Source organism: Spermophilus citellus, assembly GCF_964194105.1.
Source record: "Spermophilus citellus genome assembly, chromosome: 2".
Classification (NCBI taxonomy): domain Eukaryota; kingdom Metazoa; phylum Chordata; class Mammalia; order Rodentia; family Sciuridae; genus Spermophilus; species Spermophilus citellus.
This window is the reverse complement of record NC_138183.1, coordinates 198,207,886-198,232,274: the sequence shown is the minus strand read 5'-3', so window position 1 is coordinate 198,232,274 and position 24,389 is coordinate 198,207,886. Positions and strand designations below refer to the sequence as shown.

The 24,389-nt window shown below is 38.4% G+C and overlaps 3 protein-coding genes and 1 pseudogene across 4 annotated transcripts; 1 reads left to right on the top strand and 3 right to left on the bottom strand.

Annotated features, from left to right (window-relative positions):
• Positions 1–4,398: 4,398 nt before the first annotated feature.
• On the bottom strand, positions 4,399–5,340 carry LOC308642117 (olfactory receptor 52H1-like; the record flags this gene model as incomplete). Its single annotated transcript, XM_081280714.1, has 1 exon — positions 4,399–5,340. The coding sequence occupies one exon, from the start codon at positions 5,338–5,340 to the stop codon at positions 4,399–4,401; it is 942 nt and encodes a 313-aa protein (XP_081136840.1).
• A 2,758-nt stretch (positions 5,341–8,098) lies between these two features.
• On the top strand, positions 8,099–8,751 carry LOC308642150 (eukaryotic translation initiation factor 1-like). Its single transcript, XM_081280753.1, has one exon. The coding sequence runs from the start codon at positions 8,238–8,240 to the stop codon at positions 8,577–8,579; it is 342 nt and encodes a 113-aa protein (XP_081136879.1). The 5' UTR covers positions 8,099–8,237; the 3' UTR covers positions 8,580–8,751.
• A 4,265-nt stretch (positions 8,752–13,016) lies between these two features.
• Positions 13,017–14,421, bottom strand: LOC308642139 (mitochondrial fission regulator 1-like; annotated as a pseudogene). The gene is made up of 2 exons (XR_014024394.1): positions 14,252–14,421; positions 13,017–14,152 (listed from the first exon to the last, which is right to left on the bottom strand). The product of XR_014024394.1 is annotated as a mitochondrial fission regulator 1-like (transcript).
• A 7,886-nt stretch (positions 14,422–22,307) lies between these two features.
• LOC308642073 (olfactory receptor 52H1-like) lies at positions 22,308–23,255 on the bottom strand (the record flags this gene model as incomplete). The annotated part of the gene is made up of 1 exon (XM_081280674.1): positions 22,308–23,255. One exon carries the CDS (start codon positions 23,253–23,255, stop codon positions 22,308–22,310), a length of 948 nt encoding a protein of 315 aa, XP_081136800.1.
• Between the last annotated feature and the right edge of the window lie 1,134 nt (positions 23,256–24,389).

Below are 24,389 nucleotides of genomic sequence, written 5' to 3'. Positions count from 1 at the left end.
GGCACAGTAGAGTGACTATAGTTAACAATAATGCATTGCATATGTTAAGAAATGATGTAAGTTTAAGTTGATGGATATATTGATTAACCTGATTTGCCCAGTATATACATGAATCAAAACATCATATAAAACCTCATAAATACGTACAATTATAATGTATCAATCCAAAAATCAAAATAGTACAAATAAGCTCCTCAAGTTCCTTGCCCACAATTCTGGAAATGTTTCCCCATCTGTGAAAAGATAATAATAAATTGAAAATGCTTATTTAAAAGACAGCCTCAGACGATTAAATGGGTTAACAATTATCATCAATAAGATGATGGAAAAAATGTTTCTTTATGATTCTAGAATTTTCTTTCTGTTTAGGTTAAGTTATAAAGCCAGGAATATTTACATCATTGCAAAATAGGGATTTTATACATCAACTGAAACTAATTTGCATTAATACATTTATTTGGCAAGTTTTTTGAATGCCTGTTTGGTGCTAAGAACACTGTACACAACAGGAACCCAGAAGCAAAGAAGGCAGATGCTAACCTGGTCCTCGGTGAGTGAAGGAAATCATTGATCATTCAAAGAATGAATTTACAGGTGATTATCCTATTAAGGTCGCAATAAATCTTAAAATCAAAAATATGTGTCCCATTAGAAGTATACAACTAATCTAGTATATAGAATTATGGAATATCTAAGGAAGGTTTAATCGAAGCCTAAAAAGGAATTGCTAAGCAAAGAACAGTAAACAGAAACTTCTGTATTTGAAAAGCTGAAACTAAGCAAGTAATTATATGGTGGGATTTTGTTTTAACTCATAAAGAGGTGTATGGGTCTGGACTGTGGCATCATTTTCCCAACTTCCCCAAACTATAGAGCTAATTTCATCAAGATCTCAGAAATTCTTTTTCAACCGAGTGTGTAGGAGAGACAATGAGTTTAGGACATAAACAAGACCACCACTGAAATAATGTACTCTGAAAACTAAGCTGGTTAATAAAGGAAGATAAAAAAGGTTGGGGCTTAGAGAAGAGGTTTTAGATGAAGTTTGAATACGCATGCAACACATTTTGAGAAGCATGGTGTGTTAGGTATTTTCATTAGACAATGTAAAAATGTAAAGTGAGTTTCAGCCTTCACGGAGCATATATAATAAGTGTTAGAAAGATATATAAGCAAATAAATAATGATGGTGGTTACTATTGGCACAAATAAATGAGCCCTTGCGTAAGGTTTTTCTGAGCTGACTTATGGGCATTTCAGAAAGAAAAAAAAATAGTGAACACACAACCATGAATACACATACATAAGATTGCAGTTATAATATCAACTTTACAGTTAACTTCTTACTTCCAAGTAATTAAATGTGTTCATCACAATGAAATGCACTGAATTTTCTGTGGAGATTTAGGAAAGAGGCAGGTATCCTAGGACAGTTTCCTAAGAGGAATAGCAATGGTTCACATCCGTCTACTTCTGATTACATGCTATACACCCACACCAAGATTTATTTAATATAAGATAGGTAGCAGAATACAACAGTCACTAGTATGGCAATATGTAAAAATGAGGATGTGCAACCGATGTGATTCTGCAATCTGTATACAGGGTAAAAATGGGAGTTCATAACCCACTTGAATCAAATGTATAAAATATGATATGTCAAGAGCTTTGTAATGTTTTGAACAACCAATAATAATAAAAAAAGAACATACAAAAAGATACTAAATATGACACATAAAAGAAAAAACATCCTCACTGGAATTATTTGCTTGAAGATTCAGGGAGCCACAGATGAATTGTGAATAGACATCAATTAAATGTAAATAAATGAAGATTCATGGGAGGCAGCTCTGTGCATTTAAGTCTGCTATTCACTAAAATAACCCTAAAACAGGAAATTGTTTATGCATAACCTTGAAGACCAGGAATCACTTAAAAATGTCAATGAAAAAGTGACACAATAACATATTGTGAGAAACATGCTCACCGGTCTAAGCCCAAAGAATAGACTAAGATACACAAGGTTCAGGGAAAAGCAAGACTTGACTTGACTTTTTGTGTGTGTGTGTGTGTGTGTGTGTGTGCACGCGCTGCAGATTAAACCTAGGGCTATGTACATGAGAGACAAGCACTCTGAGCTATATCCCCAGCTCTAAGGCTTTACTTTAATAATGCTTTTGCAAGATTGGGTGCCTGGTGGTTAGGGACACACAGATTGGATCAAACTAGTATTTTATACCCTCTCTATGCAAGATCCCTTCCTGGTTCCTCATTGCCTGAGTACGTGTGTGTGTGTGTGTGTGTGTGTGTGTGTGTGTACAATCTTTCTGAATGTTACATAGCTTTTACTGTCACCTTGATTATTTAAAGAAACATACTTTTAGTTGTCCCCACTTCCCTTTGTTTTTTGTGGCAGCACAGTCCCCTTGAGTTGAGTGTCTTTTGGCATAAACATAGTATACCTCCATTAATCATGTCCTCTTTATTCTCACTTCCTGTCTGTGAAAGGGATGTGAATTTTTACACTCTGGTGTTAACTGTTTGTAACTTTTCATTCTGCTCTCCTCTCAAGCTGCCTTTCTTACACCCCAAATCATGTTACATGTGAAGCTAAATATTGTATTCTCAAAAGGGACCACCAGACTTTATATTTCTTGTTATATGACTTGTAAAATGCCCATTCTGGCTTTAATAGGGTGCATTTAAAGGAACAAAGACTTTGAAATGCTCTGAGAGAGACAGAAGTTACATTAGAGCTCAGTAAAACCCATTGCCATGATAAAGGTCAGAAAGTGATGTTTATATCCAGCTGGATGACTAATAAACACCTTAGACTTAAATGTTCAATTTAAGTGTTGAGTTAATTTTCTTGGAGGATGGTATCCTAAGAGAAATAAAGACAAGTCACATGTCTTAGGCATTAGCATTTGTATTTTTTTTATAGTACCATATAACACAAAAGAAGACAGGAAAGAACACTTTTTACAGAGGCACGTAATGAGTTTCCAGGTCAATTTTTGAGAGAAACTAATTTTGAGAAGTTTGAAAGATATTTGTGTGAGTAGAATCCCAGGAAGTAATCAGACTAAGACTGTCTGTGTTTGGGATTGGGGTCCCTGATACCTTAATGACTATGGCATGCTTGGTGGCTAAGGAAGTTTCTGCACAAAGGCACAGAATGTCTGACTGCTAGAAAATACCATTCTTCTTCTAGGAAACGCCTGTCTGCTTTGGCAATACCCTTCACGAGAAGGCTCTGTATTAGAGTCTTATCAGCCTCCACCTTGATCTAAGGCACACAGCTCCTGAAAATAAGTAACTCTCTTGTTAGAAAACTACAATATTTCACCAAGCTCTAGTGCTTCTGGACCTGCCTGCTAACAGTAACTTTAAACAATGAACTTTCTTGAGAACTACAAAGAGCTCCTAACATTGTACATTGCAACTATGGTATGTAACTAAGGAATAAGCTGCATAATGTTGCTAACTCTGTAACCAGCCTGATGACAGGATGAACAATAATGCACTATTGATGTCAATGACTTAATATAACCTATTGATATAAATAAAGCTGGCAGCTTGGCCACTCTGCCATTCTGCCATCTTTCCTGCTTCTACATCTTATCTCTGTGACTCTTTTTATTTTCCCTACATAAGACTTCAGAGAATCATACAGACTTGTATTTGGATCCTATATTCATTAATTATATTTATATTAACATTGAAAGTCTCAGTCTTCTCATCTGTAAACCAAATTAAGTGATATAATCATAATTTATTTAATTTAAAGTGTTAAGGTTTAAACAATATAGTCAAATAGTTTTAAAATAAAGAAGAACTTTTCTTGGAGCATGCAATTAAAGAAAGCAAGTACAAAAGATACACAATTATATGCAAACTAAGATGGGCAAGGAAAAACTAAATCAAGTGAAGGAAATACCAAGATGTAATAATAATGTGTACTTCCTGGAACAATGAAGTTTGAGGCATCATATTTGATAACTATGGTGGAAAGAATTGATAACCACTTGATAAAGGAAGATTTTTGAGTTTAATTCAAAATCTGAGAAACAGTAGGATGAGTTGTGTGTGGGGAAATATCTATCTTTCAAATATCTTCAAAGTCAGCAACAAGAATAATGTGAACCTTAGTTTTGGTGTTCTTCCACATCTATCATCAGCATTTCCACAAAAATGGAATGTAATTAATTTTAAAAATCATTGATTTTCCAGAAGTTTAGGTAATTTTTTCCCTCCATTTTCTACTTCCCTGTGTTTTTAATGAGTAGAATGCTTATATTTCAAGCTAGTAAAAAAATATATCTACAGTTTGTATATTTCTAAGTTATGAAAAATTTTAAGAAACTAAAGTAACCTAAATTTCTCCTTTGGTGTCACTCACTGTGGCCTCTTCCAAGTGAAGAGAAGAATAAATTTCTCCTGGATCTGCTTGGTCTTCACGCCATAAACAACAGGATTTAGGGCAGGAGGGATGGCCACATAGAAGTTGGCAAATAGGATAAGGACATTCCGAGGGACACCGTGCCCAAAGCGATGAGCAAGGATAGAGAAGAAGGCAGGTGTGTAAAACATGAGGATAACACAGACATGGGAGCCACAGGTGCTCAGGGCCTTTTGGCGGGCACCCAGGGACGAGAGTTGAAAGACAGCACGGAGGATGAAGACATAGGACACAGCAATAAGGATGACATCTGAGATGACAGTCATGAGAGGTACAGAAAATCCATACCAAATGTTGACAGAGATGTCAGCAGAGGAAAGCCGAGCAACACCTATGTGCTCACAGTATGTCTGTGGGATGATGCGGGTCCTGCAAAATGGTAAGCGTTTTAGAAGAAACACATCTGGCAGGATGACGGAAAAGCTCCTCACAACAATGCTCACCATAAGCTTGATGATCACCTGTGGGGTCAAGACGGTGTTGTATCTCAAGGGCAAGCAGATGGCCACATAGCGATCAAATGCCATGGCCAATAGGACAGCTGAGTCCACTGCAAAGCTGAAGTGCAGGAAAAACATCTGTGTGAGACAACCAGAGAAGGTTATTTCTTGGGAGCCAAGCCAGAGGTTACTGAGCAGCTTGGGCACTGTGGCCGTGGACAAGATGAGATCCGTGCTGGCCAGCATGGACAGGAAGAAGAACATGGGCTCATGGAGGCTGCGCTCAACTGCAATGAGGTAGAGCAGGATGCAGTTGCCCACAATGGCCACAAGGTAGATGACACAGAAGGGAATCCCAATCCAGAGGTGGAAGTGCTCCAGGCCAGGTATTCCAAGAAGGATGAAGGAACTTGGGTTGTAACAACTTGAGTTATACATGGTCTCTCTCTTCAGTCTGGGATCCATTGGTTCTTCAGCCCTAAGGACAAACCAGCTGTCAGTGTGAATTATGAAATCTGCCAATTCTACTGTGGAGCTAAAAATAGTTGGTTACTGCAACTATCACATTCAGGGTTCCTACATTAAAAGAATGGCTATCCCTGGTGAGCTGGCACATGTGGAATTAAGTAGCCACAGCACTTTCCCCTTTCCATTAGCCCTGGTTCATTTCTTTATATACTTATGGAATATGGATTTTTATACACTTATGGAACCATATAAAATGATTATTTTTGTAAGTTAGAAATTTTAATTTATTCCACTGAATGATTTTCTTTCTCAATGCAGATTGTTTAGAATAAGCCTGGTTCAAATGGTGTGTGGGGGCATGCATGAATGAAAGAGGGCTGAGGAGAGACAGGACTGGGTATTTGAGGGATAAAAATATTTAAAATATTATACTAAATAAATATGAACTGGCTGGAGTGGGGAGCATTCTATAGAGGTAATATGATATTTGTAAAGTAAATAGAAATTTTATAGAGGAAATATGATGTTTCAGGCAATGAATTTGGCAAAATAAACTGAAGAGTTTGAATAATGCAGGATAAAAATAATAAAAAGTGAAAGAAAAGGAGTATTTTAGTGCCAGGGTGGTGTGGGAACATTTATTGCACTGTGATGGAAGTATGGTTTATATTAGGAATTATCCTTACTGAGATGTGAATATTATTGAATGCATCCAATAGAGAATGCACAAGGATAATTGAACATTCCCCTGCTTAGAGAGCAGTGAGTTCAGAAGATAATTTAGGACTTCAGAGGCACTATCCAAAACCTTAGAGGCTGCTCCCCCTTGTCGATAGGGAAGACAGCTCAAGCTATCAGTGCGTCTGACAGTGCCTCCAAAACTGAAAACAGCCAGCTCAATCTGTCACAGGCAAAACTGAACACAGCAGACTTTCCCCCATGGGAGATGAATTAAAGAATAAAAAAGAAGTTTTGCTCCAAAGTTCTCCTTTCTGGACTAACAGAGCTTGAACATCATCTTTGGGTACATACAACTTTGCATTAAATAGCGTCAAGCCTGCAGGAGTGGCTTTTGCGTTGAAAATCCCCATCAAATTTTAACTCCATTTCTGTGATGTATTTTATAGAGTTCTTCATATGAACTATATACCAATCACTGTGAGGGAAGGAATGAGAATTGGGCACAGTGATACACCAGAACTAAATAGAACATGAGCCACACTTTGAATAAGTTTTGAAGAGGTTGGTCTTTTACCGTCCCTGACAAATTTGTAGTCATTAAAACAGCTTTTTAGGATAGGAAGTGGACCTTGCAAGCAAGTCACAACAGCTGCATTTTCATGTGTTTGGCAGGGATCTCTTGTCATCTCTTCTAGGTCCCAGTCAAAGCTTTACAGAAGGAGGACTCTCTCTTAGTTTTGATTTATTTGAGTCCTCACTCAGCCCAAGCAAACATACTACATCTACCTAGGAGAAATGTTACTAGTTCCCATTGCCCAAGGCAGCCAGCACCCTACATGAATGCCTGCTCTAAGTTCCATCTTCAGGCTGATGCAGACTGAACTCCTATAGGGACTGAGCTTCTATAGAGACTGTATAGCAACAAGGTCCCCATGAAATTCTACTTAAAGTGATGAAGACCACATGGTCTTCTGTGGCTCAAAAGCAGATTATCCAAGATAGTCTCCAAATGTCTCTGGAATTTTGGAGAGGACAGAGTTCATCTGCATGTAGTAGATTTGTTCCCCTTCCCGAAACAGGAAGCATATTTCCTCAGTGTCACAAGGAAATCATTTCAGAAAGAGAAAACCCAACCATCATTACAACTACAAAGGGAGGCAAAACAAAACATCCAAACCAAGGTCTTCTGCTTCAATCAAAACCTATTCTGATCTCACTTATTTTACCCAAAGAGCCCTTTCCTTCTGTATTCCTGGCTTCATCTCCAGCTATATTTGCCAGTCTGCACTTGAAGTCAATAGTCTCCTCAGGCTCTATCTGATTTTCATAGAATCATTGGTGCCAAAAAAACCGCTTTCTCCCAGGGCCAGATCCTTCAGGGCTCAGCCCATACTTGGACTCTGAGTAAAGGTCATCTGCATCACCTAATGAAATGACAGAGCCATTGAAGGCCTTTCTCTTCACTAAGTAACTGAAGTTTTTAACTCACCAGACTCTGAATTCTGTCTCTGAATGAACAGGGTTAGTAGGAAGTATCTATTTAGAAGAAACTGAGTATAATTTCAAACTGGGAAAGATTGTAGTAAGAGGTAAATGAAACATTTATACATTTTTGCTCATATTCCCAGAGGGTCTTCAGAAGAGATGGGCCACTCCACTCCCATTTCCTCATAAGAGACAAAAGCCATCATATTAAGTAATTATTTTGAAATGGAATGTCACGAGGGGTTATAATAGCCTCTGGATATTGAACCCCTAGGAGATTCAGCTCTAGATAAATTAGACAACATCAGTTGAGGCAAAATTCTCAGAAGTCTAGAATATTCTTGTTATTATTCAGTATTCTTTCACTTGTCTTTTTCTGTAAACTTACGTCAATACTATTCCAATACAACTAAGGCTTTCTAAATTATTGATATGATCTGCAATTTTGTCTTCAAAATTTTCTTACCCATTCTCAGTACTTTGCCTAATTGGAAACTAAATATTTTAAACCTATGAACTACAATAACCTTTTTTCTCTTTATAAGTTAATTATTTCAGCCCCAGTCACTGAGCCGCCGCCGAGGACTCAGCAGCCTCCCCCTCGAGCCCCCTCGCTTCCCGACGCTCCGTTCCCGCCCCCTGCCTTCTCCCGCAGCCGCCTTCCGCAGGCCGTTTCCACCGAGGAAAAGGAATCGTATCCTATGTCCGCTATCCAGAACCTCCACTCTTTCGACCCCTTTGCTGATGCAAGTAAGGGTGATGACCTGCTTCCTGCTGGCACTGAGGATTATATCCATATAAGAATTCAACAGAGAAACGGCAGGAAGACCCTTACTACTGTCCAAGGGATCGCTGATGAGTACGATAAAAAGAAACTGGTGAAGGCGTTTAAGAAGAAATTTGCCTGCAAGGGTACTGTAATTGAGCATCCAGAATATGGAGAAGTAATTCAGCTACAGGGTGACCAGCGCAAGAACATATGCCAGTTCCTGGTAGAGATTGGACTGGCTAAGGACGATCAGCTGAAGGTTCATGGGTTTTAAGTGCTTGTGGCTCACTGAAGCTTAAGTGAGGATTTCCTTGCAATGAGTAGAATTCCCCTTCTGTCCCTTGTCACAAGTTTAAAAACCTCACAGCTTGTATAATGTAACCATTTGGGGTCCGCTTTTAACTTGGACTAGTGTAACTCCTTCATGCAATAAACTGAAAAGAGCCAAAAAATAAATAAATAAATTTAAAAAAATAAGTTAATTATTTCAGACATTTTGTTATAGTGATATAAGTTAACTAAACCACATCTAATTACAAATAAAAGTACTGGAATTACAAGTCTTAAAAAAAAAGAAAAAGAAAAATATTTATTAGTCCACAACCCTGTAAATATTTTCTATGCACTGGGTGTGGTGGCTCCTGTAATCCTAGCAACTCCAGAGGCTGAGGAAATGAGGATTGCAAGTTTAAGGCTGGCCTCAGCAATGTAGTGAGAACTTAAGCAACTTAATGAGATCCTGTCTCAAGTTAAAAATTTAAAAACTTAAAATAAAAAGGACTATTGATGTGGCTCAATGATTAATTTTGCCCCCGAGTTCAATCTTTGGGACCCAAAACAGTCACACAAACAAACAAAAATCTAGGAATAGAACCACTGCATGATCTAGCCATCCGACTCCTCAGTATATATCCAAAAGAACTAAAATAAGAATACTATAGGGATATAGCTACATCAATGTTTGTCTCTGCATAATTCTCAATAGCCAAGCTAAGGAATAAAACTAGGTACCCTTTAACAAATGAATGGATAAAGAAAATGTGATACACACACACACACAATGAGGTATTACTCAGCCATAAAGAAGAACGGCATTGTGTGATTTGCTGGTAAATGGATAGAACTGTATACTATCATGCTGGGTAAAATAAGCCAGAATCAAAAAGTCAAAGGTTGAATGTTTTCTCTGATATCGGAATCTAGTACAAAATAAGTGGGAGAGAGAGAGAAACAAGAGGGGGAAGGGAAACATCATGTTCCATCAAAACAGAAGAAAGATTATTGGACAAGATGAAAGGGTTCACAGGGAAGGAAAGTGGACAGGATAAGAAAAGAACAGTGGAATGGATCTGACCTAACTTTCCTATGAATATATATAAATATACCACGGTGGGTCTGTTACCATCATGTATGTCTAAAACAAAACAAAAATTTAAATACCCCATTTTATTCAAATGTATGACATGTCAAGATCATTGTATTGTCATGTGCAACTAATAAAAAAAATTAAATAGCAGAAAGAACAGTAGAGTAGAGGAAAAGGACAAGGGACAGGGAGGAGGGGAAGGAAAGGAGAAGTACAGGGGGCTGAATTAGAGCAAATTATATTTCATGTTCTCATAATTCTGTCAAGATGAATCCTAATGGCACAAAAAAAAATAATAACACCCAATAAACAAAAATATAAGTATTTGGTCTTTAGACCGAAGTAACTCCATTTTGAAAATCAGCACCCGCCATCTTAAGAAGCCCTCCCAGTCATGACCTTCTAGATAAGCCTGCCCCACAGAGTCCCTAACTACTAAAACCACAATAAAGATGTCATGTAGCCATCACAGGACCAGACGGGTTATTTTTTAACTACGTCATTGTACGTGACTGTAGTGTAAGAACTTCATTCAGCAGGCTGCTGCACCTTACAAAAGGGCAACCTGGCAGATATTCTCTGTCAATAAATCTTTGCTTGAGTCATGGATATTTGCGACAGCTACCATAACAAAAAGTTTAAAAAAAATAAAATAAAGGCTAAAGCATAAGGAAATACCTCTTCCCTATTTTGCTTTCCTCAGGAGAGGTGAACTAGTTGCTGGATGGATCAGCACTCACTGGGCTCCTGAACAAAGGCTCCTGCCAATTTATGGATCTGGAGAGGAAGGGGAAGCTCAAGGGAAAGAGCTAGAAAGCTGAGAAGCACTGAGTACTGAGACCTACTAGAGAAGTGTCTTCAAGCTTTCCCAGAAAAGAGACCTTCAAACTCACATGGCTAGGAGGACCTCCTAGCATGAGAATGTGTCCTATCAAGGAGGGCAAGGCACAGGCAGGGGCAGAGGGAACAGCACCCAGGTGAGTCACACGAGCTGCCTATTAGGACCTGGACACGTTTTCAGAGGTGAAGGGAAAGACTGAAAAGTTGGGCAGAGCAGTGTCCAAGGCTGTCCTCAGCCAGGACTTCTGGAGGCTGTGCAGGGCAAGCTGTTTGAGCTGAGCAGGGCTTCCCCAGGTGTTCCTCCCCAGGTGTTCCTGGAAGTGCCCAGAGACATGTGGATGCTGCTGTTGCTCCTGTTGCTTTTGATCCTGGCTTGGCTGCTGCGTTCTGTCTTCAGGGCAGTGGCCTAGTGGCAGGGCACTCCAGAGGTTTCTTGTAACAGACCCTACACTGTGACACTCATGCTTACTGGGGAGATTACCTTTGCAGGGGATCTAAATAAAATTCTAGGGTCATTATTAGGCTTTATATTATAAACTTATCTCAAAAGGGGTCTATATACTCCCCCGCCCCTGAAGTTTCAATAACTTATTGCTCTGAAAGTATTTATCAGGGTCAGAGACCTGAGCAGAATCTTCAATCCATTCCCATGGGCAAATGGAACTAAGCTGTGGCTATGGAACTATTTCCTCATCTGTCTCCAAATCCCTGTGTGTTGAAGCTCCCCTCTTCCCCCAGTGACTCCTGTCCACTGATGTTCATGCCTTCAAGCATTTCCCTTCACCCTCAAGGGTGGACAGAACTTCTGAATTCCTCATAACTAACAGTATGTGGCCAAGGTGAAGAGATGCCAGCACTGTGACTGTGCCCTATGATCTGACACCGTGTTACTGGAACAGTAGCTCCCTTTCTCCTGCTGGCCTTCAAGAAGCAGCAGCCATCCTGTGAACTACCCCTGGAGAAGTGCATGGACCAGGAAATTTGGACAGTCTTCAGAAGCTGAGGGCCTCTGTTCTACAAGCGCAAGGCACTGGATTCTACCACTAACCTGAGTTATCTTGGAACCAGACCCTTTTCTCCTTTAACCTCCCAGTGGACACCTTCACTACACACTGCTGAGGTTCTGAAAGAGAGAACCCTTCTAAACTGCTGCCAACACTTCTGAGGGACAGACTCTGTGAGCTAACCAAAGCCTTCTATGTCCTTCAGTTTGGGGTAGCCTTTTATACAGCAATAGAAAACTAATGTAGCCTTTATCTACCATATTGATTGGTATTGAAGATATTTTTTTTCCAAGGGAAATAATAGTTTGCTTTATTTTAAAATAGTAACTTCCTTACATTGGAGCACTAGCCAAAATTCAATACTGATGCAAATATAAATTTCTTAGGAGCCCAAAATATGTGTCAGGTGGATTTTCTGAATTTCTTAAAAGGCAGAATTTTTAAACCATATCAAACAATTACAAACAATATCTATCAACAGCATGCCACAGTTTAAACCTAAGCCAAATAACCAAACTATGTAAATTATCTCAAATAATTTTTGTTAATATTTAGGAGAACAACAAACATTTTTAATAACTTAAAGTGTATTTCTACTTATCTCCTAATCCTCCCAGGAAGTATAACTTTTCTTCACTAGATTTAAATTGTAAAAAATTCAAATATTTACTCATGGTAAGAAATTCTGGCATTAACTATTAGCTGAATTTATCACAAATAGAAAATCATGAAAGTTTATTGAGCACTTACAAATGACCACTTATAGCAAGTCCTTATAAGCCCTGGATGAGAAAGGCAGTTCTCCACTTTCTAATAACACCTAAGGATTACATTGCATAATATTAATTCATCAGAACAGCATTCTGACCAATGATAAATAATATATAGGAAAGTCATAGTCCTACTTAATAATATTTCATTATAAATATTTTGACCAATATTAAAAAATTTTAAACTCCATTATGCTGACATTTCCAGAAGTATTATCAACTTAGCAATGAGTCATTTTTATGATGCCATTTATTAAACTGAAAATAAAGAAAGATGGCATATCTGGTTTATATTTAAGTGATTTAATTCAATAATTCAATCTGTCACCACTTGAAAAGTACATTTGTTTCCTCAGCATTGGATGCAATGAGGTACAAGCAGCCATCCTGGTTCTCAACTTCCCTCTAATGGAAAGCATATGGAATTGCAGCAGTGAACATCAACTGGTTCCTATTCAAAGCTCCACTCCAAAAATGTGAGAGAGAATCTAAGATAAAAGTTCTATTCGAGGCAAGAAGATTCTAATCTCAAATATTTTATTCCAACAACTTACATTACACCAGCTGACCCATACTGAATAGTAAATGCTCACTGAAAACAAATGAAGATAATAATACCCTCATTGTCATTCACTGATAATTTTTAAACTGTTTTATATCCAAATATATATATATATATATATATATATATATATATAAAACATTTGTACAGATAAATTAGTGTTAAGAATTTTAAAATGCACAGTAAAATCCACAAATGTCCTTTCTATGTTCTGAAATCTTTCAAATGTTTTCAAGATTGGAGGCTTCAACATCCTGGCTAAATGTGAAAAACATGTCAGAATTCAGTATGTTATAGGAGGCTCCAGAACTGACCATCTCATAAAAGCAAAACAAAATTATGGTGCTTCCATTATTGCTTAATCCTCTAGGTTAAAAAGTACACCACTGAATACTAAAGCCAGGTATTTACTAAATAGTGTTGATTTCTACTAGCCAAATTCAGCCCTCCCAAACCAGCTGAACCAGGAGTTTTTTTCAGTTCATTGTCCATTAGGAGTTTGAAACATTTTCAATTAAAGCCTTCATTTTTCCTGTAGACTTCAACATATGTGGCCCAAACAATGCTTTCTCTGAGGTGGCCTCTGATTCAGACTTTGGAACTCCTTTTTCAATTTCTCCTTGGCTATTGCTTCGATATTGATAAGCAAATTTCTTTTTCAGAGCTTCTGCTATGAAGGCAGCTGGATCAGTAGCATCTACTGGCTTGGGCTTTACATCTTGCTCTGACCTCTTAACTGACCGAAGTTTTACACTATTCATATCTTTAAGGATCTCTAGCATATTTGGCATGTCAGATTTCTTTGGATTGTTTTTAGCCAAAGTCTTTCCAGCATTGGCTTTTTGCTCTCTTCGTTCTTTAATCAGATCAATAGCAGATTTACTTTGGTGGAGTCCTGGTGGAGGTGGTGGAGGAGGAGGCAACGGTGGTGGTGGTGGTGGAGGGAGGAGGTGGGGCTGCAGTGAGATTCTGTTGCTCTTGCAGGGTCACGATTTTGGCAATCTGAGCTCTGAGAGTAGCAAGTTCATTTTCAAGTGCACAGATCTGCAGGGCTTCCTCATTGGCCAGAACTGCATTCTTTGGTGGAGGCGCTTCTTGAGACAGGCTTGGTAAGGAAATATGCCTGCCTGGGGGCTTCTCGAAGAAAGGAAGGTCATCTTGAAGGGGTGGATTTGACCTGACTTCTGTCCTTAGTCTTGTTGAACACTCTCCTTCTTCTGTGGCTACCCATCCAATGTCAGCAAAAGATACCACTGCATCCTCTCCCAGGTGGTTGGGACTCCATTCTGTTGCATGGCTGGTAAGCTGAAATTAAACTCTTGGACACTGAATCAGAGATAAGTTAGTACCAATTTTCCTTACAATACTTCGAGATGAACCATATGGTTTTCCAGACCAAAGTACCGATTGCATGCTTACTCCAACTTGTTGAAAAACCATCCTCATCAGGCGCTTAATCCAGCCAACCATTTAGATGGTAAAGTTGTCCCAAATTTGCATTTCAAGTACTTCAGGCATACATTGCAGTACATTGTCCATTAAAGCACACTTGGCCGCGCGGCAGCCAGCACCTTCTCCTGCTACTCCGGCTTTCGGTATTGAAGATATTATTACAATTATAAAATCAGATTATATGGCTATGAATATGATAAGAAAAAAGATATTTTACAGTGATGCAGTATTTATTTTATAACTTGGTAACAAATGTTAAAAAGACTGTATCTCTTTACATGAATTACTCTATTTTGCTGCAGTCTGGCTGGGCACAAATCACAAGCCACTGAAGCAGGAACAAACTTTATTTCTGAACTCCAACAGCACACTCCACACACGCTCCCAGGAACTGTCCTGAACGCCATGTGGCTCCTCCCGGAACCAGCAACAGGAAATATCCCTCCTCCGGCACTTCCCCAACCAATGGGAACTCTCCAGGAATCCCCAGAAGAGCTCAAGGGGAACTCAACGGGAACTCCGAAAGAACTCAAAAGTCATCATCTTAATGGCTCACTAGCGCTACCTCTCAACCACTACTTCTGACAAAAATGCCATGCATCTTCCTGACTCGGCTGTGGCCCTCAACACTATTTCCTTAAACAAAGTTAGTTACTTTAAAGGTAAGTATGTGAAACAAACAAACAAACAAACAAATACATAAATAAATAAATTCATTTTAAAATATTTATTTCATATCAGAGAAACCAAGAAAAAAATAATAGGCACAACTCTGAATCAGTGTTATTTGCTAGGAAAATAGCAGAAATAATTACAAATGTTCTATTATTTAATTCCTACAATATCACTTCAGGTAAGTTGTGTTCTTTTTATTTATGTTACACATAAGAAATTGAATCCTATAGAAATTGGTTAATTTGATAAGAGCCACTATGTGGTGATATTCTCGTCATGCACAATTCTGTTTTCCAAGTGCAAGCATTCAACAATCTAATTACAATATTCACTCTCTACACTAAAAATATTTTCTTCATGTTCTCTGCGGTAGCATGCTGGGCATGAAGTGGTTCAGCATATTATCCATCATCATGACCCTCTCCTGCCTCATTTATGGATGCACGGATTCAGAATGTCAAATTATATTTCATGGTCTCCAGAGTTTAGCTTAAGATGCCTCAGGCTCCTGCTGCAGCTCAGCACTTCCTGGGCTGCCCCTTCTGCCCCCAGCACCTTCAGAATCAGGCTGCTGCCTCTTCCATGGTAGTTGGTGCAGAGAAATGAGCAGTGATGTTGGAGTAACATGGACCTAAAACTCATCTGCCTCTCCTGCTCCTTAGCATTAGGAGCATAAGGAGAAACTCTGTTTATAAATTCCTTTAACCTTTTTTGTATAAATGTGTCTTTCTTCTGATGCTTTTAACAGAATATCTGGGGAACTGCATATTTACATTTAATTATATTCACTATTACATGTATATGTAATATGCATATAATATGTATATATACGTGTGTGTCTGTGTGACTATTGCCAAATGTAATCTGGAAATACAACCCCAAATGCCATAATTTCAAACATCATAATCCCCAAAGTAGAAATCCCAAAGATGAAAATCTCTGACGTTTAAAATCCTTCAATCACAATCTCAAAAGATTAAAATCCTAAATACTGAATCCTGAAAGCTGAAATTCTGAAAACTGCAATTCCCACTGTACGCAGTTGGGGGAGGCTATACAAAAAGAATGGAAAAATCAAACTCTCAACTCTGGGGAAACGATTAGGGTTTGGGTTCTATGCAGGATCCTTGCATCAATTTAGTTGGAATCAAAACCCAGAAACAAGATAAAGCATTATTTTTGAGTCTGTGAGGGTGTTTCTAGAGATGTTAGTATATGAATCTGAGTGGCCTGGGTGAGGAAGTTGCACCACCATTAGAGAAGGCTTGATCCAGCACAGGTAGCACATTTCTTGCACCCGAGGTCTGCTTCTATGTGGTGTCCACATAGAAGTTGGCTCAGAGCACCAATGGTCCCAGCTGCTAAACATAGGGATGAGTTTTTAGATAAGATCCCTAGCAATACACACCAAGAGTCATGTTAGGACCAATTTTAAAGGCTAGGCATATTGCTTTACAGGAGAAGGAGTCACCATCAACCTATACTAAAGCACTAATAGTTCCCAACCTTGAGATTAAAAAAAAAAAAAATCTAACCAACTGTACCAGAATTTGGGGAAAAGCAACTCAGGAAAAAGGGAGGAGTCTTGGAATAAAGACAGAATTGAAGTAATGCAGTTCATGTCAGAATTTGCATTTTCTTTTTGTTGCCAAATCTACTATCACATACTAGCTACTTTCAAGACCATGATCACTTGTCTAATTTGCATTTCTCTATGGGGAACTTGAACTTGATTCTTTATTTCCATTTCACGTGTTGTATGTTTACTAGGGTAATTTCTTGTATTCTCTTCTTAATCAAATTATACAAAGTGATTAATACTCAATCAGAGTTCCTGCAACTTATGGCTCAATGTGAAGGTGCTGACTTTCCCCATAATTTGCAAAGGAAATGACATGGAGGCAATTGTAGAAGTACAAGCAGGAGCTCAGAGAAAATGTCCATGTGGGAATATAGGCTCTCAGATCATCATCAGCAGAAGCATGGAAGTAATTTAAAGCCTTGAGGCCAAATGAGATGAAGAGATAGGGAATGAACATAAAGAGCACCAAAGATCAAACCCTAATGTTTAGTTGACTCAAAACAAAGGAACAGTGAAGAAGACAAATAAAAGGTATATATAAAGAAGTGGAGGGGAAAAACTCACTGAAGCTAAGGGAAGAACATAATTTTAAAAGGAAGAAATGTGCATATAATCATATAAAAAGAATATAAAACACTGCTAATAGTTCAAAACATAAGAGGAATAGGATGCCTTGTAGCAACAATTTATTTAGCAACAAATTAAAACAGAATAATGCAGTGGTAATTAATACAAAATTTGCGTAGGAGTGTGTTAAGGAGAAAGTTCAAGAGATGAATTGAAAGCAGTGGATATAAACAACTCTTTCAAGGAGCTGTACTGCAAAGGAAAATATAAAATTGAAGGCAATAGCTAGAAAGAATCTGGAGTCAAGAAACATATTAAGGTGGAAGACATGTTATCAGGTATTTATCTTGATGGGGACAGATGCAACTGAGTGAAAATCAATAATTCAAGAATGTGAAGGGGGCTGGGGATGTGGCTCAAGCGGTAGCACGCTCGCCTGGCATGCGTGCGGCCCTGGTTCGATCCTCAGCACCACATACCAACAAAGATGTTGTGTCCGCTGAGAACTAAAAAATAAATATTAAAAATTCTCTCTCTCTCTCTCTCTCTCTCTCTCTCTCTCTCTCTCTCCTCTCTCACTCTCTCTTTAAAAAAAAAAGAATGTGAAGGAAATTGCTGAACCCATTTCTGTGGCACAGCACATAGTAGGTGCAAAGTTAGGTTTAGATGTGGAGACTGCATTGCTACAAGAAAGTGCTTACAAGTGTGTGTGAGAGACAGGGAAGAAATGAGACAGGTGGACAGAGAGAGAGAGAATGCTTGTATTATAGATTAATTTTAAGAATGGATCATAATATTAATGCTTGCAAGTAAGAGAATTAGGAAATGAGAATAAAGCATAAATGTATAACTGTAAAAGCCAGTCAGTTCAATGTATTATTAATGCTGGAAGTTCAAAGACTGGATTGTGATTCAAGAAAAAGTAAGCGGACAATAGTAGGTGATGTGCTCAGGATTAAATATACTCAATTTATATTAATAATGATTTGAATGTATTTGAATCAATACAAATTGTGAGATTTTTTGAGATGTTTAAATAGCTGAGGTAGATAGTTCAAGATTTTTGGAGAAAGATCACAGTCCTAAGAATCCAATTTTCCCAGTTATCTCTTATTCATACAATTACCTCCAAATATAGTGATTTTAAAAGAATTTGTCATTATCCCCTTTGATTTTGTGAATTTTCTAGCATCCGTTGGGTACTTCTCACTTGGTTTCTCTTTCTCAGCTGGCTAATCAGATTTTTGATAGAGTCCTAATCATCTCTAAGCTTGACCAGAATTGATGCTGGTTGTCAACTGGAAGCTCAGCCAGGACTGTCCACCACATGGCCTCTCCCTGTGATTTGGAATTCTCACCACACAGTGGTTGTGTTCTTGAAAGTGTCCAAAATGTAAATAGTCAAAGACTCCAATGAAGAGGTTATAAGTTTTCTTACAACACTGCCTCAAATATCTCAGTATATCATATCCATTTTCAAGGAAATCAGTTAAGTCAACCCAGAAGAAGGGATGGGAATTAGACTGCACCTCCTGGGAAGGCAGATACTATTACAGGAAAGTATATGGGATGCAAGATACTGTTTTGGACATGCTTGGAAGATTTATCCTGTGAAAGTGCATCCTCTGGCAATAATAATACATATCTCCTCCTATGTCCAATATCCATGGATATATCTCTTCCGTAAGACGTGAAACTCTCATTCCCATTATGAGATTAATTTAAGCACACATTTCATATGATTTGAGAAATGAACAGTTATTACTTGAAACTGGATGAGGAAGGGAAAGAAGGAGTGGGCAAACACAAGTCTCTGGTTACAATGTTCCAGACAAATAGAAGATATAAATTCTGGTATTCTAAGGCACAGCAGGGTGAATTTAGTAACAACAATGTCTTATTTTAGAATATATAGAAGAAAAAAATTTTGAATATCCTCATCATAAAGAAGTGAAGAAAGTTTACCTTGATGAATAAATTAATTACCCAGATTTGATCATTGCCCAGTATACACATGAATCAAAATATCACCTCGTACCTTGTAAATTTGTACAATTGATATATGTCAATCAAGAAATTTAAAAAGTAAGTTCTTGTTTACAGTTCCCTGTACACAGATCTTTGAATGCAGTTCTTCTCAAACTGAAGTCCCGTAAGGTAAATAATTGAGTATTCTGACCTTTATATAGCCATATAGGATAGTGATGCTGAGATAGGATGCCTGCAATAGATACTTATAGGTCAAAGTACAGGCGAGGTATATTAAGTCACTTGTCATTACAATTTTAAAATTCAGTCCGAAATGTAACAATATTCTATGAATAACTGTTACGAGCAAGGCCACCAACAGAGACAAAGCAACCAAGGATGTCATTTGTCACTGGTTCTTGCTACTGTGCCAGAAAAATTTCAGACACATCACACATAGTATCCAGAGTGAGTTTATTAGAAGGGATAGGTAAAGGAAAAAGGGGACACTCTCAAGGGACAAAGTGGTTCCCCTGGGAAAGGAGAGGGACAGTATATACTTCCTGCTCCCCAATTTTGTTGGGCTTTTCAGAGAAGTTTCCAGAAAAGTCCTGCCTGTGTCCACCAGTTGACCTTTGATAACAGGATTGCATCAGACTTCCACATCCTCACTACACATGGTCTTACCCCATGGAGGGGAGATTTTACTATTATAATGACATGTGAAAGATCCAGGCAACTCTGAGTCATTTGGGTGCATGTTGAGGGGCTCTAATTGAGAACATGTTAAATTTTATGGTTAAGAGTGTTGCCTCTTATCATCTTATCTCCCTGAGTTCTGCAATGTGGTGGGTCTGTGTAAAGATCATAAAATCCTCCACTTTAGGGTAGCTTGTGTTCTTCTTAACAGCAGGGAGGATCCTTTAGGGCCTGCATCTCCTGCAGATGACATGTTGTTTACTAAATAATGTGACATATCCAATTGACCTCAGTCTGGCAGGGGTGAAATAAATTACTTATCTGAAAGAAAGCATGTGGGGGTCAGCACAGTAGGTCAAGTTTGTGGCATTATCTCCTTAACCTCACTGTACCCACTTCTCTCTCATGTCTGTCTCTTACCTACCAATAAGGACCCATGCCCCCTTCCTGGAAAGGATTATGGGCAACTGACTCAGTAGACTATGTCTTTTTTTTTTTTTCAATGAGAAATGACCTGAGTAACTTTCTCAGCATGTTGTCTGCCTGAAGAAGTTGAAGATTCAAAAACTTCTTTTCAAAAGACTATGCCCTTTAAGTAGAACCTGATGGTGGTTTCATCTATGGATTTCTCTTTTTAAAAATCTATGAATATTTTATAGTTTTAATCCATTAGACAAAAGCCACACCCACAAATATCTCCCTGATTGTCCACTGCCTAATTGTGGCTGAGAGTTATCATGTCAGAGGAGAATAATGCTAAGATTCATAGAAGTTCTTTGTCTAGTAGAAAATATTTATAAGGCACACCCTTAAATATTTCTGTATTCCTAGTAAATAATATTCTTACAAACTTGATCTATAGATGATACAACTCCCTAAAGCATTTTTTACTTGGAGAATTTTTCCTCCTGTGAAGATGCTGTGGGTGGGAAAAGCCACATTTATTAGAACCTAGCTAGGCTTGACTCTAGTATGTACCCTAAATTCTGCTTCAACACTGAACACTTTGATTATTATCTCATATCCTTTTATCTGTACCTTATCATATGTGGCATAAAATCAGTGTTACCACTTTCAAAACTCTACTTCCAAATCTCCTTAGCCAAATACAATAGTGCATTAGGCATATTTTCTAGATTCCATATTTTAGTTACAAGCAATTTGAAGTCTCAATTAGACTGGATGTGCAACATGGCTTAATGATATGGCTGGAAGTTGTAGTTGTCTGCTGTCTGGGATTTCAATTGGGGACATTTATTAGAATATTTATAAATGGCTTCTCCATGTGTCCTGGGATGCGCACAGCCTAGTAACTAGGGCTAAGAAGGAGTCTACTAATATCAAGCCTTTGAATAAACCATGGTGGAATATGTGAAGGCTTTTATTAAACTAACATACGAAGCCCCCAAATATCACTTTTGTGAATATCATTTGTCAAAGATATACTAAGTTCAGTCCAGACTCAAGAAGAAAGATCAAAGTCCATTGATGTGGGACGGCAAGATGTACACCTTGCAGAAAAGCACAGAAGCTAGAAAATATCATTGTGGTCATTATGGAAAACACCATTTGCCCTATCAAGATACTATAGGCTTATCTATTATACACACTACATTCACCAGGAATATTGACAAGTTTTGTGAGAGAAAAAAAAACAAAACATTTTTCCAAAGAAGAAAAATCTTCAAGAAAGAATGACCCAAGCTAAAAAGATAATGCAACAAATACAGAAAATAAATATTTTAATGATATAAGATTTTATGAAGTTTTATGATTTTATGAGATTATATGAAATTTTAGGATGCATGAATAATGTTAGACAAGAAGCAATTATGGGGAATATACAGGAGAGCTGTCTTTCCTTTAAGCTCCCCCAAATTATTACAAGAATCAAGTTTATGGGTTTTTTAAAGACCATGACTTTTCTGATATGAAAGGAGCCAGGATCTTGGTATCAGAATCACCTGGAGGATTATTAAAGAATGCAAAGGTCCATGGCTGGAGAATAGAGCCTGGAGTTGGCATTTTCACCTAGATGTTCAGGTGATTCAGATATCCACTATGTGTTTGGAAACAATTGCTTTAGCGGATTAATTTTCCCAGAGGATGCTTTAGAAAGTGTAATGATCCCACGTTATGTTTACCAATTTTCAGCTTCAATGTGCTCTACAAAGATAACCCAAATTATGAGGCTTTTCATTGCTTTTAACTTGTTTATAAAAATCTTCTATTTTATATATAATCAATATGCTATCCTATACGTCTTGCATATTTTATCTGAATTTGAGACAAAGATCTCCCTCCAATCTATCTGTGCATGAAAACATCTTCTTCAATTTTTAGCTTCTCTTCACATACAAATCTTTTCTTACTGCTTTCTCATACCCATAGTGGATTTCTAGGATTTTATATAAATTGAAGTCAACATTACAGAAATATCAGCTTTTTTAAAAAAATGGAAAAACTCCTCACATCACTAGTATTACTTTTTGTCTTTCCCATGCCTTCAATCTCATGTCATTGATTCCCTTTAGGGAACAGGAGGAGGCTGATTCTGTCCCGAATCTGCTTGGTCTTCACCCCATAGATGATTGGATTGATGGCAGGAGGGAAAGTCACATAGAGGTTGGCAAAAAGTATGTGGAAGGAGTGAGGAATATTGTGACCAAAACGGTGGGCAAGGACGGAGAATATGGCTGGGGCGTAGAATGTAAGAATGACACCAATGTGGGAAGCACACGTACTGAGGGCTTTTTGGCGGGCATTCCAGGAAGGAAGGTTAAAGACAGCATGAAGTATGAGAGTGTAGGAGATACCAATAAGGATCAGATCTGACATGACCGTCATCACAGGCACAGCAAATCCATACCATATATTGATGGAGATGTCCGCACAAGCGAGCCGGGCAACACCTATGTGCTCACAGTATGTGTGGGGAATGACGAGTGTTCGGCAAAAAGGTAGTCGCTTTAATAGGAAGATGCATGGGAAGATGATACAAAAGCTCCTGCTGATAATACCCATCATAATCTTAGTAACAAGCTGATGGGTGAGAATCGCAGAGTATCTCAGGGGGAAGCAAATAGCAACATAGCGATCAAATGCCATGGCCAGTAGGATAGCAGAATCCATGGCAAAGCTGAAGTGGAGGAAAAACATCTGAGTAAGACATCCATGGAAGGTGATCTCCTGAGGACCCAGCCAGAAGATGCTCAACGTTTTAGGTACACACGTATTAGACAGGATGAGATCTGTAGCAACCAGCATGGAGAGGAAAAAGAACATGGGCTCATGGAGGCTGCGCTCTGTGAAAATAAGGTAGAGGAGGACACGGTTTCCTGCCAGGGCCACAAGGTAGATAATAAAGAAGGGAATCCCGATACAGTGGTGGAAGGGCTCAAGCCCTGGGATTCCAAGCAGGATGAACACACCTGGATTGAAGCTGCTCATGTTGAATGCCACCATTATGATCGTAGGTTGGAGGAATCTCAGAAACTGAAAATAAAAATTTTATGATATTTGGTTATCATCTTCAATAGAAATTAACCTCTGAGGTTTCTCCAATAGTATCCATTCACTTTCATTTCTCGGATATCATTAATTATCTTCTTCTCTTTGCTAGTAAATGTCTGCCACATTTCAGACACAATTTTAAGTCATAATAGAAGTGTTATTGAAACATTGTCCCAGAGACATAAGTCACAAAACTAAATAGTCTTGCCTCTGTATCAACAATTCAGAAAATTCTTTAAGAAAATATGTGCATAGAATAATATTAGGCAGATACCCACTTAATTGCTAGTTAGGAATTGGAGCAAAGTTCAAGGTGAATTCCAAACCCTAGAGAAATGCCATAACTAATATGTAGGATCACAAGGTGCTTAACAAAGGCAGGATCAATGTCTAAATCCTTAGGTAAAACAGGGGGTCTCTTTTCTTTCTTGCTTCTCCCTCACACTAAACCATCTTCCCTGGTTCTCTTTACTGTTAAAGAAAAGTTCACCAACATAAAGAGGAAAAAAAACACTCTTCCCTAAAATTTAACTTTTCAGTGATTTAATCTGCCCTTCAGACATTCCTAGTCCAGAATAATGTTCAAGAAAAGGCAGACTATGTTTAGCCAGGCTTAGTAGTCCTAGCAACTCAGGAGGCATGTGGATTTCGAATTCAAATGCAACCTCAGCAACTTAGTGAGGCTCTAAGCAACTTATGACACCCTATATCAAAATATCAAAATAATAATTTTTAAAAAGGTTAGGGATGTGGCTCTGTGGTTCAGTGCCCCAGGCTTCAATACTTGTGTTAAGAAAGGAGGAGGAGGAGGAGGAGGAGGAGGAGGAGGAGGAGGAGGAGGAGGAGGAAGGGAGGGATGGAAGGAAAGGAAGGAAGGAAGGAAGGAAGGAAGGAAGGAAGGAAGGAAGGAAGGGAGGGAGGGAGGGAGGGAAGGCATACTAGCTGGGCAGGGTGGATCATACCTGTAATCTTTGCAACTTGGAAAGCTGAGCAGGAGGATCACAAGTTCGAAGCCAGCATCAGCAACTTAACGAGAGAACCTGTCTCAAAATAAAAAATGTAAACAGGATATGTGGCACAGTGGTT